Source organism: Podarcis raffonei, chromosome 12, assembly GCF_027172205.1.
Source record: "Podarcis raffonei isolate rPodRaf1 chromosome 12, rPodRaf1.pri, whole genome shotgun sequence".
Taxonomy (NCBI): domain Eukaryota; kingdom Metazoa; phylum Chordata; class Lepidosauria; order Squamata; family Lacertidae; genus Podarcis; species Podarcis raffonei.
The window spans coordinates 40,930,964-40,947,589 of NC_070613.1; the positions used below are offsets into that span (position 1 = coordinate 40,930,964).

The 16,626-nt window shown below is 41.5% G+C and overlaps 1 protein-coding gene across 2 annotated transcripts in view; it reads left to right on the forward strand.

The window, feature by feature from the left end:
* Positions 1 to 13,451, forward strand: part of LOC128424126 (ubiquitin-conjugating enzyme E2 E2) — a 123,679-nt gene extending 110,228 nt beyond the window's left edge. For both annotated transcript variants that reach the window (XM_053409995.1, XM_053409994.1), the window contains 3 exons: positions 5,337 to 5,469; positions 9,031 to 9,178; positions 12,676 to 13,451. In XM_053409995.1, coding sequence (XP_053265970.1) covers positions 5,337 to 5,469; positions 9,031 to 9,178; positions 12,676 to 12,773 — 379 coding nt within the window. In that variant the 3' untranslated portion in view covers positions 12,774 to 13,451. The remainder of the gene's footprint in view (positions 1 to 5,336; positions 5,470 to 9,030; positions 9,179 to 12,675) is intronic.
* Positions 13,452 to 16,626: the final 3,175 nt, after the last annotated feature.

Sequence of the window (16,626 nt, forward strand, 5' to 3'; positions counted from 1 at the left end):
GCATTTCATTTCTTACATTTTATATATGAATTGGAGGGAGGGGGCCGTAGTTCAATGGTAGAACATTACCTTTGCATGAAAAAGGTCCCAGGTTCAGTTCCCAGTATCTCCAGGTAGTGCTGGAAAATATTCCCTGCCTGATAGTCTGGCCTATAAAGCAGCTTCCTATGTTCCATTATTTCTTGTTTACAGGGTCTTTCTTCTTAGGCATGCTTAGAAAGTGTGCTATGGCTGTGGCACATCCATTTTTTTTAGGTTGATAAAGAGTAGTTAGCCACCTTTTTGTTCAGTAACAATTAAACCTTCCCGGTCAAGTTGTGATTGGTATTTCTATGGACGGCAGAAGTCCCTTTCATTATTCATTCTCTAGTTTATTCTTATAGCAGTCTCAGCTGTGCTTTATTACTCAAAGGTTAATGCAAACTGAGAACTGGGTAAATTAAATTCCATTTGGCAGCTAGTTTCCTGATATAGACATTGTCAGATGCGAATGAATGGCAATGCTGTGTCTGTTTCAATTGTTTAAACAGACCAGTTTTCCCTTTAAAATAAAAACTACGTATGTTTTCTAATCCCTAAAAGATTTCATAATACAATAAGATCAGCATCCCACTTCATAAGGAAAGTATGCCATTTAGAAATCTGTGAAACGTTATCAGCTATTACAGAAAATTAATGCAGATACCATGACTAATGAACTGATACACTGCTTTAAACAGTAGTCATCATTCAGTTATAGGCAAAAAATCATGCACTTGGATATTTTATTGAAGGGAGCCTAAGGAATAACAGTTAAGAGGGTTTTATTAACTTTCAGCACACAAAATGAATAGTTGAGCATTGAACACGACATGATGCCATGTGATAATTGCATGCCTTGGTTATATTGCAAGGCATGGAACATAGCCAAAAGCCTTCATCTGTTCTGGATATAGTTATTTTTTACACTCTGCTTATTGAGTACATTATTGCAATAGTATTATTTCAGTTGTAGCTGGTACTATTTCATAAGAAATGCCCTGAAAATATATTGCCATATTGTGGCTAAATCGAATCTTATTTCTTTCTGCTGAATAATAGTGAGCAGCAGTTCACAACAGAACCACCATTAGTCTTGACTGACAATAATATCTGATATTATTCATTTATCGTGGTGGACAACAAAGCTAGAGGCATATTGTAAATCTTTCAAATAGAAGAAGGTTTTACTTAGGAACAAAGTGAAATAATGATTTAGACATAAATATTTTATTCATCAATCTTGAATTATAGTAATTAAAAGAGGGGGGACAATTCTCCGTTAATGTTAGTGTAGTAGACATTGCAGCAGAAGATCCTGCTACTAATTACATACTAAATAAAAATATGGTATCAAGGTAGATTACACTTACTGATTCCTGATTCCTGTTTGTTTTTTTAAAAAGCATATTCCCCTCCCCTTCCAGAAAAAGAATACAGTTTTACAATGTTCATTAGCAAAAACTTTGTACCTTGGATATCAGCAGAGAGTAAAGAGTGGTGGTAGCTGTACAAGCGGGGACCACAAAAATCAATAGCAAAATTACTGATAATTTTAGTAATTAGGACTATAGGTTGTTTAGAAGAGGAATTGAAATCAGCACATTCTGTTAGGAGGTTATTAGGGCTTGTTTTTTGTTTACTTAAAATAATAACCGTCAACTTTGTTCTGTGTTTTTTTTGTTTTTTTAAATGCAGTATTTTTTGGCCGCTTTGTAACCAGGTTCTCTGGGAGACTTTCAGCCGTTACTGCATTAAGACTGAAGCGGGGGGACGGGGGACACTAGATAATGAGGCTGCCTTTTGCCTGTTCTTCATCAGGAGCTCAGTTATGGGGCCAAATTATAGCCCAACACCGCAGTGACAGTACTGTCCCAAGATTGTTCAAAAAGTTATGTGTTTGAAACGTTGGATTTCCTGACCACATAAGCAGTGGTTCTGATTAGTCAGAACTGGAAAATAACCTTTTGAATATGTAAGCCACAATTGTTCTCCTGGGAAAACCATACCCAGTTGCCCAGAAAATGTTTAGTAATCCCCCAAAACTTTTGTCGGCATGTTCAGTTGGGAGGGTGGATAAATACCCTAAAATCCTTTGCAACCCCTTTCAAAGCAGCAGCTACCACTTCCGTATTAAGAGCTGCCTTCTACTTCCTTGCTAAGAGCACTTCCGCAGCCCTTAAGAACGTCTGCGTCCATCAGGTTCTGCAGGCTGACGCCTGCCAAAGAGATAAAATCTCTTGCAATCATTCTTGAGAGCAGCCAAAGCTACACGAAGCACTTATTGAGAGCAGTGGGAGATTGTATTTCTTCACAGGCATCAGGGACGGTTATGGGGTGGGGCAGAGCAAGCCAGCGATTTTTAAAAAGAGGGGGGCAACTTCAAAAAAGAGAGAACTACCAGTAAGTATCCCCTATGCTGAAGCCAGCATAAATTATTGGAGGGAAAGTGAGGGAGTTGGGTGCAGAAATTATTCATAATTCATTAAAGGACCCCTGACAGTCAAATCCAGTCACGAACGACTCTGGGGTTGCGGCACTCATCTCGCTTTACAGGCCGAGGGACCCGGCGTTTGTCCACAGATAGTTTTTCTGGGTCATGTGGCCAGCATGACTAAGCCACTTCTGACGAAACCAGAGCAGCGCACGGAAACACCGTTTACCTTCCCGCCGGAGCAGTACCTATTTATCTACTTGCAGGAGCAGGGATCGAACAACAGGAGCTCACCCCATCGCGGGGATTCAAATCGCCGACCTTTTGATCGGCAAGCCCTAGTTTCAGTGGTTTAGATCACAGCGCCACCCGCGTCCCACATACTTCATTAATAAGTAGTAAATGGAAAAGATCCTCTGGCTTGCAATGGAGGAAGTGTGTGGAGACGGTTTTCCTTAATGAATTAATGAACTGATAACCTAATGAATTTAAGGATACACTATTAATAATAATAAATGATGTGCATACCTTTGCACTTTGGCCAAACCTGCTTCATCATGTGACCTCCGTAGGGTTGGCTGAGGGTCAATGTGGCCCTTAGGCTGAAAAGAGTTAGCATCCCTCGTTTAAACCATTGTTTCTTCAACTGGATACTTGGGACTTGCCCAGATTTGACGTGTGTTGCACCAATGACACCCTCACTCTTTTCTTCCTCTGAAGTTGTGTGGGATATCATTAAATTTATGTCCCTCCCTCCCAAAGGGGAGAGAGAGAATATTTTTCTATGGGTATTTTCACCCTGCATGAAAAGCACACTTTACAAAATTTCTCTTCAGTTTGAAATATTAAAAATATAGGACACCCGCTTCCTTTGTATCTAGGGTTTTTAAAAAATGAATACAGTCGGACCTCATTTTGCAGCCAGGATCCATTCCGGAGCCCCGTCCTCTAGCCAAAAAGGACACTGGGCAAAGAACCGTGTCTGTGCATGCGCGTGGAGTGGTTTGCGCTTCTGTGCATGTGCAAAGCGCGATCTAGTGCTTCTGCGCATGCACGAGCAGCAAACTCAGAAGTAACCCGTTCCGGTACTACCAGTTTTGCTGCAGACATTCACTGGAATGGACGCTAGACAAGGCGGATGTTCGCGGAGGTATTAATGTACATTGCAGTTTGGGATTGAGTGCAGGTTCTTGGTCTGAAAAGCTTGGAAGTAGACCAGGGTTTCCCATACTTGGGTCTCCAGCTGTTTTTGGACTACAATTCCCATCATCCCTAACCACTGATCCTGCTAGTTAGGGATGATGGGAGTTGTAGTCCAAAAACAACTGGAGACCCAAGTTTGCATGAATCCTAAAGTAGACAGATGTAAGTTTTTCATAAGAACACTGTCCTTGCAAATGTCACCATATATTTTATAGGAATTATTATAGTTAAATATAGTTACAACTATAATTGTTTATTGTGAATAGTATCAGAAGTGAAAGCATCCATCAGAAACACAGTGTAATTTAACTTGTGATACTCCAGGTTCCCATCAGTCTCCAACTCCCATCAGCCACAACCAGCATGGGTCATTGGTTTAAATGAGTAGAAAGGGACCCTGAGGGTCATCTAGTCCAACCCCCTGCAATGCTGGAATCTCAACATGGGCTTCCCCATCCAATTTGAAACCATACCTGCTTTGCATTGCAAATGTGCCAGCAGTTTTCTTGCTGCACCTCCTGTATTTTGAATGTTTTTCATTATTACAGATAAAATCTCATTATTGATAATTATAAAATAAAAATAAATATGGTTTTTCCAAAAGAAAAAAAAGCAATGTATTGCAATTCATAGGGCTGTGCTTTTCATATTTTGGCTGTATGTAACGCGTATAATGTGCATACTTGTGGGGGGGGGGATTAGCAACAAGTTATGCTGTTTCTTAAATTTTTGCCCTCAAAGTGTAAACTTGGGGAAGGGAGAGTCTTGATACCTAGACTGAAATTACCACATAATTGTGTGTGTGAGAGAGAGAATTTGCTGTTTTCTAAACTTACTTCTGTGTTTCCTTTACCTTTTATTACAAGAACATGAGTTTTAGATGTAAGTTGTGATAATCAGAATTCTTAAAAGAGTTTGTAAGGTGTGTATGGATTTGGTTTATGCAGCTGTGTTTATTACAGACAACATCTTTCATAATTTAACTGGTCTGAGCACTCTTTCTTGAGCTTAGTTTCCACTTCTCAGTGCATTATGTAATAATTGTGGGCTGCAGTAGCCTTCTGTTGCTAGAATGATTTAGATATCTATTTTAAAATGTTGCTTGTCATGCCACCTGTGCTTATGTGCTGTGTACATTAGGAACATCTTAGTTGATAATATGTATGAGAGAGAGACAGAGAAAAATCATTTTTCTTTGTGTTTGTTTTTACTTTCAATACATAGTGTCGTAATTAAGGAATAAAGAAGTCATCTGTTACTGGAATGGCTTAGGTGTCCAGAAACAATGTTGTTTGTCAAGGTGCCAAAGTTTTATGGTAGCATATCCTTCAAAATAATGTTATTACAATGCCACCTAGTGATAAGGTGCATGACAAGGTACATTAATAGAGAATGTCTTAACTGGTCTTTTTAGTTTTTTAAAAAAGAAAACAGAAATTGATAACGTGAATGACAATGTAAAGTAATACAGAATGTCTAACAACTGTTTCTGGGGGTGGGGAAACCTACTTTAGGGTACAGAAAATGACCTCATATACACAGTTAATTATAAACAGGTCCAAAAATGTGATTTATTTTCAGTTCTAATCCACTTTGAAAACAATACTTATGAAAAATATAACTGATGTGCTGCACAAGTTTTATTTTTCAGTTATTAAATATGCTTTACTTTATTTTACAGTGCTGGACCTAAGGGAGACAACATTTATGAATGGAGATCAACTATACTTGGGCCTCCAGGTTCTGTGTATGAGGGAGGAGTTTTTTTCCTTGATATTACCTTTTCACCAGACTATCCCTTTAAACCACCCAAGGTAAGGGATGAGTAAAATTAATAATTTATACTGAAAAGTCAGTAGTTTCAGAACCAGTCTTGATACACGTGTAGAATTGTATTATGTACAAAAGGAAATGAACAAAACCATGGCTGCTTTTAAAATTATACGAAGAAAAAATGACCATTATGGTCTGATGTCTGTCAGGTGATGTCAAAGACCCAGAATCCAATCTCATTAGACAGAATTGACAAATATTTCAAGAACAAACCTTGGCTATTGCTCATGGTTATATCGGTCCAGTATATCTGAAGGAGCGTCTCCACCCCCATCGTTCTACCCGGACACTGAGGTCCAGCACCGAGGGCCTTCTGGCGGTTCCCTCACTGCGAGAAGCCAAGTTACAGGGAACCAGGCAGAGGGCCTGGCAGTGGCGCCCTCCCTGTGGAATGCCCTCCCAGCAGATGTCAAAGAGAACAACAACTACCAGACTTTTAGAAGACATCTGAAGGCAGCCCTGTTTAGGGAAGCTTTTAATGTTTGATGTAGTACAGCATTGGTGGCGCTGTGGGTAAAACCTCAGCGCCTAGGACTTGCCGATCGCATGGTCGGCGGTTCGAATCCCTGTGACGGGGTAGCTCCCGTTGCTCGGTCCCAGCGCCTGCCAACCTAGCAGTTCGAAAGCACCCCCGGGTGCAAGTAGATAAATAGGGACCGCTTACTAGCGGGAAGGTAAACGGCGTTTCCGTGTGCTGCGCTGGCTCTCCAGAGCAGCTTCGTCACGCTTGCCACGTGACCTGGAAGTGTCTGCGGACAGCGCTGGCTCCTGGCCTATAGAGTGAGATGAGCGCACAACCCTAGAGTCTGTCAAGACTGGCCCGTATGGGCAGGGGTACCTTTACCTTTACCTTTTTAGTATTTTAATATTTTTTTTGGAAGCCGCCCAGAGTGGCTGGGGAAGCCCAGCCAGATGGGCGGGGTATAAATAATAAATTGTTGTTGTTGTTGTTGTTGTTGTTTGCCTTTCTTTCCTTCATTATAACTATTTTTAAAATATTAAGGCTGCAGTCCTATGCATCCCTGGGAGCAAGACCCAATGAACACAGTGAAATTACTTACAAATAGACATATTTCACCGTACTGTGTATATAGTTTAAGGAAGTTCCCCAAGAAATAAAGTCAAAAACTGTGGGTTTGTGCAAGTGATCAAAGATGGGAAATGTTTTAAAATTTGGTTAGATTCTGGCATTTTTCCAAAATTGGGGTGGCGGGAAATAAAACAATGGCTTTCAAAAGTATTTGCGATGTTAGAGTTGTTATGTATTAGACTTTACTTCTTTGTTGTTTTAAAAGCAATGTCAAATCCTATTTGAAGACCTCATGGTGTTTCATGCAACTAGAGTTCACAAAGTCTGAGTTGACAATGTCATCTCTTGATTCTATAGAGAGACTGTCTGGAGTTGAGGATTTGTGGAAAAGTGTAAGTCTGTCCTATACCATGTCATGCAAGAACCTAAAGGTCACTCAGCATCTAGGATATACAAAACTATGCCTTTGAGGATAGTTAAAACTATCTCTCCCTCCCCCCCCACCGACCTGTTTTAATTTAATCTACATTCAATTTTGCACTATTCATATTGCATTGTATTATTTATATTAAATTATGTAAATATTTATTCAGACAGAATAAAAGCAATTTCCTGCATATGTTAAGACATAATAAACATCAAATACTAAAAAATAATTTTTTAAAATGTGCATTATAGAGCACCACAATTAACAGGTAAGTAGGGCATCCCCTAAAACAACATCCACTATAAAAATACAATAAACATTTCACATTTCAGGACAACGTAATTAACAACTCATCGAAATATCTTCTGAAACATCACAAATGAAACATCACGAATGAAAGTCATCTATAAAAAAATAAAATAAAGATGCCACATTTTGAAACAACGTAATTAGCAACCAATTGAATGAAAAATAAAACCACTCTTTCCAACCCACCATATGTGCAATCCATCATAAAGTTAAGCAAGGCAGTCCAATTAAATTCCCAGCCCCCTATACAACCATAAACGCAACTTAATGTAACTACATCTAAAAGTGCATTCCACTCAGTTCCTCTCAAGCATGCTCTTACATAAGATACTCAAACATCACTCTTCTAACACAACCTCCAATCCGCTCTGCAACTACCCCCATAATTCAGTCTCATATCCTCAACCAACGACCCACTCACATGCCTACACCACGAGACCCAGACAAATATATACTGACATAGAAAGCAAGCAGCAATACACAAATAAAAAACATATTATATGGGATTATAATATTTATATTTCCCTCTTTATAAAATGTTTATAGTCAACCAGCTCCCATGAAACATCATGGTGGTGTACAGTAATGTATGCAATTGGCACAATGGCTGTTAACCAGAAGGCTGGTGGTTTGAGCCCACCCAGGGATAGCTGTGGGCAGGATTCCTGCATTGCAGGGGGTTGGACTAGATGACCCTCGGGGTCCCTACAATTCTGTGATTCTATGGAAGCACCATAAAAACAATACAAAATAATCATTAAGATGAATGGCTAATCAATAAAGTTTAAATATTGATTTATTCAATCAATAAAGCTGCATAGACCCGTTAGCATCAAAAGGTCTTCAGGAGACACCTGAAAGTCAGCATATATCTCTGCTGAAAGAGAATTCCAATGCTTGGGTCCAGTGATACAAAATGGCCCAACTTGTTCAAGCCAATCAGGTCTCTGTGATACCATGTGGGACCAGCCACAGTGCAGAGAGCCATGCTCTCTTCCATTCCACCCACCTGTTTTTATGCTTTTTCCTGTCAACAGTCAGTCAGCAGTCCATGCTAAGCACACTCAGGACACATTGGACTGCTTTGACTCCTCCCCCAACAAACATGGGGGGGGAGGGAGAGAGAAAGAGAGAGGGGGGTGGTTCTTCTAAAAATTGCTTCTACTTCTACAAACATTCCTGCCAACCTAGCAGTTCGAAAGCACGTCAAAGTGCAAGTAGATAAATAGGTACTGCTCCAGCGGGAAGGTAAACGGCGTTTCCGTGCGCTGCTCTGATTCGCCAGAAGTGGCTTAGTCATGCTGGCCACATGACCCAGAAACTGTACGCCGGCTCCCTCAGCCAATAAAGTGAGAAGAGCACCGAAACCCCAGAGTCGTCCGCGACTGGACCTAATGGTCAGGGGTCCCTTTACCTTTACTGGGGTCCCTTTACCTTTACTACAAACATTACAGTCCCCCTAAGCCTGCTGATACCTCCCTCTTGTATGAGAATGGTGCTGTTTTGACTACGTAAGGGCCAGAACTTGAACAAATAAGATAGCTTTTTGTTTATATGATGGAATGGAGTGGAAATCTTTATTAGTGTGGATAATTGTTGGTTTGTTTAGTCCCTGCCTTTCACCCTAAGATCCCAGGCTGGGTTACAACATTTAAACACAAAATAAAAAACAGTTTGAAGCAAGTTGTATTTATTACGAATAGCAGTATATATTTGATTTATTATAAATAGCAGGATATATTTGATATCTACTCAATTGTTCTTGGTTTTCCCCAGGTCACATTCCGGACAAGAATTTATCATTGTAATATTAACAGTCAAGGAGTGATTTGCTTGGATATTTTAAAAGACAACTGGAGTCCAGCATTAACCATATCTAAAGTCCTTCTTTCCATCTGCTCACTTCTTACAGACTGCAACCCTGGTAAGACTTCTGCACTGTATTGTATATAGCTGGATGGTGATATAACAGATTTACATCTTCAGTTATCCATGAAAAGCTACTACAGTGATTTAGATTAGCAAATGGTTAACCAAAAGTACCTGTGTTGCTACTGTGTTTTTAACAAAAATCTGGCATGCAGAAATTGAGCATGCTGGGGAAAACTTTTCCTGCTTAATTGTTACACCAAGCTTCTGTTAAAGTGCAGGGGCGCTGGGAGTGGCATCCCTATTAATTCAGTGTCAGCTGTCAAAAATATTAATAGATGGAATAGTTTGTCTGTTTTGCTATCAATACTAAAATCTATTTAAGTCAGTAACATATTTTTATTTGCAATAATAAGTACTTCATACGTCTTGATGGTAAAGATAGCAGCTATTGATTTTTCTATCTAGTGTTGGGGGGAAATCACCGACAAATCAATTGAATTGCTTTTTGCACTAAAAGATTTTCTGCTGATTCAGCCACCCTGGAGTTTTTCTCTTAATTTAATACCATGGCTCAAACATGGTTTGGCACTAGGGAACAAGCTCAGGCGTCGCACACTCTCCTTAATTTCTTCCTCTCTTTGTGCATTCTACTTAAATAGTTAATTTCTGATTTGCAGCAAAACATAGTTTAATGATGCATTGATGATCTGCAGCACACCAGAATCAACCCTGGTTTACAATCCTGGTTTAGCAGGGTGAGCACAAACCATAGTTTATTGTTTTGGGATACAAGGTCAAGTTGTGGTTTGCTGCAAATGAGAAAGTTACTAACTAAACAGAGCTCATGCAGGGAGGAGTGAGCATCCAAGCCAGGGGTTCCAGAATAATAATAATAATAATAATTTTTATTTATACCCCGCCCTCCCCAGCCAAGGGTGGCTAACAAGCAATAATAAAACAAGGTGAATGAATACAACTTAAAAACAAAATTAAAAAACAACATTAAAATATTAAAATGTTAAAATGTTAAAAATGCAGCCTCCATGTAATGTGGACTAACCCAGTTTCTCAATCCTTAAGGGAAAGGGAAAGGGACCCCTGAACATTAGGTCCAGTCGTGACCGACTCTGGGGTTGTGCGCTCATCTCGCTCTATAGGCCGAGGGAGCCGGCGTTTGTCCGCAGACATGTGGCCAGCATGACTAAGCCGCTTCTGGCGAACCAGAGCAGCACACGGAAACACCGTTTACTTTCCCGCCGGAGTGGTACCTATTTATCTACTTGCACTTTGACGTGCTTTCGAACTGCTAGGTTGGCAGGAGCAGGGACCGAACAACAGGAGCTCACCCCGTTGCAGGGATTTGAACCGCCGACCTTCTGATCGGCAAGTCCTAGGCTCTGTGGTTTAACCCACAGCGCCACCCGCATCTCTCAATCCTTAATTAATATTTAAACTGCTCATAGGAAGTGATGGAATTAATACTCTACGGCTGGTGTGAGCTGGGTTTATCCAACTACTTAATGCCAAGTTCATACGAAATGCTTTCTTTGAATTTTTCCTTTCTTGCCTGGATCATTTCTTTGTTTATAACAATTGTGCATTCATGGGATGGTGTTTCCTCTTTAAAACCAAAACAGATTCATACAGGGACTTTTAAGGGAGAACTCACATTGGCATGATGGAATTTATTTATTTTTTAAAAAAATCTTTTTTTCTGGCAGTGCTGTTTTCTGGCTTTAGGCCCATTTCTTTTAGACCCAGTATAGGTCTGGTGCAATTTTAACAAATTGTCAGATTAGTCATGCTTTGTAATCTGATTTTGAACATGGAGAAGCAAATTGACTACCTTTTTTCTTTCAGTGGGGGAATTGCTTTGAGAATACCCCAGGCACATCTCAGAGAAACACACACACACACAGAGTGTTCTCTGTTCTCTGTCAGCTGGAAGCAATTTTCAGTGCCCTCTGTCTTCCCTTCATCTTAGCCTGCCCCAGCCCACTTTAAAGGCAGAAACCTGGCGGGGGCCCTGCAATGATAAGCAACCTTGTGCTCTTTGTTCACTACTCATCTAATGGGCAGAAGCAGATCAGGTCAAATGGAAAGGCAGCAGCGAGTGCTTCCACAAAAATATAAATACAAAACATGCAGGTTTTCCCTCGCGAAGGGGGGGGGACGATATGTATCAGTTACCCAGTAGGTTTGGATTTATGCAAATCTTCATTAGAACAACAAATAGTAATAAGAATGGCAGCTAATTAACCTCCAGCCATACGCAGTGATTAAACTGAGTTTGACGCACAGCTGCAGCTTCATTGGCAAGCACCGCTGTTCTTCTCAAGCAAGCCGTGCCGAGGAAATGAAAAAGAGGTATTTGCTCCTGAAACTTCTGACGTTCTTGCGGTAATCTGCAAAAGATGTAGAGGAGAAGATCTCCCCTCTCTGGCTTTACATCGCCAGCCTTTTATTTCTGAACACTCAAGGCAGGCACGTGCTTGTCCCTTTTAAACAAGCGACGTGAGATTTGACTTGTAAACTGTGTCAGCACCATCAGGGAGCAAATTGTAGTTAACTGCTTTCTGATTCTTGCTAGCAACTCGGTGGATTTATTGCTGTGTGTTGGTTTATTCATTTATTTTATTAGCTTTATATACAGCCCTTCATCATAAGATATCAGGGCGTTCACAGAATAAAATACAGGATAAAAACAAGGAAATAAGTAAAACAAAACAGCAAAACAATAATTGTGATAGAGGAATAAGAAATTATAAAATGATAGCATCTGCATTATTATTATTATTATTATTATTATTATTATTATTATCATCAATTATTGTTATTAATGTTGTTGTTGTTGTTAATTTGAAAAAAGTGATGCCATGAGAATGAGATACCTTGTCTCCGGTCCCATTTACAGTTTTGCATGGGAGTGAATGGTGCATGCATGAAGCTTGCTGGTATTTCCACCTTCAAATTTTGCATTGTCGAAAATGGCAAAAAGCGTAAGGGAGCCTTGGGGTGGGGGGAAACACTGGATTTGCATTAGGACAGGTAGAGTGGAAGTTTTGCTCCTAAACCCACCAAACTGCATCTCGCCATTTGCTAGTAAAGAAGCGAGGCACTGAGGTCTCCATGAAACCACGAGTCACTCCTGCATCCAAATGAAGGCTGTCTCATTTATCTGCCCATCAGAAACGCAACTAGGGTTGGGTCATATCGGATATATATTGTTTATTGTAGACTGTGTACCATAAGTTTGCATAGCACTTTGCAAAGTAACGTAGAAGATGATAGTTCCTGCTCCAGAGAGCTTTGTTGCAAACTACATGCAACATGGAGTATTGTGATTGGAACACCCTTCAGAATCAGGGGGGTCACTTTGGTTTCTGTCTGTGGCACAGATGATAGGGCGCAGTCCTTCTCAGTCAGTGTTATTCCTTTATTCTAACATTCAGATCTGGCATCATGGGTGCTGTTGCTTTTGCATTGTGGCCAGAATGAACAGTTCGCTTAGAGCATGGCAATTGGTTGACTGGTTTTCTCCCTTTTCAGCTGACCCCCTGGTTGGAAGTATTGCTACTCAGTATATGACAAACAGAGCAGAGCATGACAGAATGGCCAGACAGTGGACCAAGAGATACGCTACATAGGAATCTGCTGTGGAACATGCTGGACCTGTGCAAGCACATTCACCAAGTGCATCAATAGCCCTCCCCTTCTTATTTTTATTACGTTTGGAAGCATTTTGTGACAAAGTTGATTGCCCTTGTCCCCTTTCCCCCTTTATTTTTATTCTTTTATTTTATTTTTTTCTGTTCAACTTGAAAACTGTATCTTTAAAATATACAGTAGATTGGGAATTTGGGGTTACAGTGCAAGGAATGTTGGAGCTGTAATAGTATAGAGCTTTGTCACAAAGCTTTGTATTAATGTATTTTTTTTTCTTTGTTGTGTCTTTGGGGGAAAAACAAGCAAACAAAACTCAGAACTATATATTGTTTCTACTTAAATGTAGTGTTTAGGGTTATTTTTTTGTACGGAAGTCTTTAATGGTGGGTGCATGTTACTGGGAACCGGTTTTGTATTAAAAAAAAAAGCATAAAACTTAAGAATCACTGTGCATTACTAAGACTGTGTTTTAACACCAGCCTGCTCTTTTCCCAAACACTAGGCTGCTGGGTTGAACCAGATGATACGTATTTTGATTTACTTAAAAGAAAAGTGCTTGTAAATTTCTTAGGGACCTGCCACTTTTGACTGTGGATCAGTTGATGTACACTTGTATTATTAAAGCACTCAATAAAAAAACAAAACACTGTGGCTGATAACATGCACTTCTTGTAATGCTCCTTGTGCAGTGGACCCAGGTCAGCTCCGCATGTTTCTGAACTTGCATAAAACTAAAGAATCTACAGTTGCTTTTAGTTCCGAGTTGTTCTTTTCCCCCTAAGGGCCAGCTCCAGTATGCTATCTGTGGATCAATTGCCATGGGAAAAGGGAAGCACAACGATACTGTTAACACATCCAATTTTAATGTCCTTTGTTAAAGATCATCGTCTCCAGGATGACATTGGCAGGGTTAAAATCCGAGGTGTCTCCACTGCCCTACAATAACCAGTTCACAAGAAGCAATTCCAATAGCTATGTAAAAAACAATTGCTGCTGACATACTCCCTGATTTTATCTGGGATGGCGTCTACTTGATTAGCACTTGCAAACATCTCTCGATCTGCAGTGGGATGCGTAAATTATGTTGTAATAAAATTTGTTCATACTGTTCCACTTTTCACAACAAAGCAAATCTCTTGTCATACAGTATGTGTCACAACATTATCAAGGTTTACAACACATGGCAGCTTACATTGGATCTTTAAAAAAAGGATCAATTGTTTTTTGTAGGTAGCAATATCTTAACACTATATAGGTTATATCATTCACCTTATATCAAACAAAATATGCTCACGTCGAAGAGCATACCGTAATTTGTTGTGTCATTTTATGCTTATCAGTTATATAGAATCAGCAGCTCTCCTAAAACACAGCTCTTTAACTTGGCACTGTTTCACCTTGTCTCTAGGCTCATCTAAGGTATGTATATATATATATATATATATATATATCAGGTCACTTGCAAATGATCCACATTTAACATGCGCTTTCAACTTTACGCAGTTACGGCAAGCCAGTTTAAAAGCTCATTTTGCACAAGGTTTTCCCAGAGTAGAAATAACTTTTTGGGGAAGACTTGTTTAGTGCAGTGCTCCAGAAGGTAAGATTGCTCATAGCGGGCTGGTTCTAAGGTGCTGGTTTGAGTACAGTGGAACCTCAGAAGCCAAACGCCTGTAAACTCGGAACGTTTTGGCTCCCGAAAACCAGAAGTGATTGTTCTGGTTTTTGAATGATTTTCAGAAGCTGAACACCCAGCGCAGCTTCCAGTTGACTGCAGGACGCTTCTGCAGTCAATCGGAAGCCATACCTTGGAAGTCAAACAGACTTCCAGAACGGATTCCGTTTGACTTCCAAGGTACGACTGTATGGGCATTTCTGCATATTTCCCACAACGTAAACCCAGTGTAAGAAGCAAGTGACTTGTAATAATAATAATAATAAATTTTATTTATATCCCGCCCTCCCCAGCCGAAGCCAGGCTCAGGGCGGCTAACAACAATCAAATAATCAAACAATCAAATAAACCAACATTCTAAAAATATTTCATTATAAGAATTAATTAAAATCAAGTTAATGGCAACCATTAAGCAAAACTCTGTGCAGGTTGCCAGAGGAGGGAGTCAGGCTGCGCCCTGACCAAAGGCCTGGTGGAACAACTCTGTCTTGCAGGCCCTGCGGAAAGATGTCAAGTCCCGCAGGGCCCTAGTCTCTTCTGACAGAGCGTTCCACCAGATTGGAGCCGCAGCCGAGAAGGCCCTGGCTCTAGTTGAGGCCAGCCTAACCTCTCTGAGGCCTGGGACCTTCAGGATGTTTTTATTTGCAGACCGTAGGTTTCTTTGTGGGGCATACCAGGAGAGGCGGTCCCGTAGGTACGAGGGTCCTAGGCCGTATAGGGCTTTAAAGGTTAAAACCAGCACCTTAAACCTGATCCTGTACTCCACCGGGAGCCAGTGCAGCTGATATAGCACCGGATGAATGTGGTCTCGCAGCGAAGACCCCATAAGGAGTCTCGCCGCGGCATTCTGCACCCGCTGGAGTTTCTGGGTCAGTCTCAAGGGCAGCCCCACGTAGAGCGAGTTACAATAATCCAGTCTGGAGGTGACCGTCGCGTGGATCACAGTGGCTAGGTCAGGGCGAGAGAGATAAGGGGCCAACTGCTTAGCTTGGCGGAGATGAAAAAATGCCGCCTTTGTTATAGCTGTAATCTGCGCCTCCATAGAGAGGGAGGTATCGAAGATTACACCCAAACTCTTAACGGACAGTGCTGGCACTAACTGCACCCCCGCAAGAGATGGGAGTTGCCCCCTCAATCCCATATCGTCCCGTCCCAGCCAGAGGACCTCTGTCTTCAAAGGATTTAACTTCAACCGGCTCCCACGTAACCATCCAGCCACAGCCTCCAGGCATCTGGTCAGTGTGTCTGGGGCCGAGTCAGGATGGCCATCCATCAACAGGTAGAGTTGGGTGTCATCGGCATACTGATGGCAACCCAGCCCAAAACTCTGAACAAGCTGGGCGAGGGGGCGCATAAAGATGTTAAAAAGCATCGGGGAGAGAATCGCACCCTGAGGCACTCCACACACCAAGGAGTGGCGCGATGACAATTCCCCCCCAAGCGCCACCCTCTGTCCCCGACCAGAGAGAAACGAGCGCAGCCATTGGAGGACTGTGCCCTGGATCCCCACGTCGGCAAGGCGGTGGTCTAGGAGTTCGTGATCGACCATGTCGAAGGCTGCTGACAGGTCTAGAAGAATCAGCAGCCCTGACCCGCCTCGATCCAGCTGCCTACGGAGATCATCTGTTAGGGCGACCAGAGCCGTCTCGGTCCCATGACCAGCGCGGAAGCCGGACTGGAATGGATCGAGAGCCGATGTTTCATCCAGAAACCTACCAAGCTGTTCAGCAACCGCTCTCTCAATCACCTTACCCAGGAATGGGAGATTCGAAACCGGGCGGTAATTGGACAGATCTAAGGGATCTAATGATGTTTTCTTTAAGAGCGGACGCACCACTGCCTCCTTCAGTTCCCCTGGGAATATCCCGGTGCCAAGGGACAAATTGATGATATCCCCCAGGGGGGCCCGCACCTCATCTGGACACGCTCTAATCAGCCATGACGGGCACGGGTCAAGAGGACAGGTGGTGGGCTTTCCAGCTTGGAGGAGTCTGTCCACATCGGCTGGAGATATATTGTAATGCATATCTGACTTGCATCCTCAGCACTGAAATCATATTGCAATCCTTATAGGTCCCTGAACGCACAGTGTTACCATGCTTAAATATTTTATTGGTTCAAAAAATGCAAATTTCTCAACTTCAACCTATTTTGCAGCA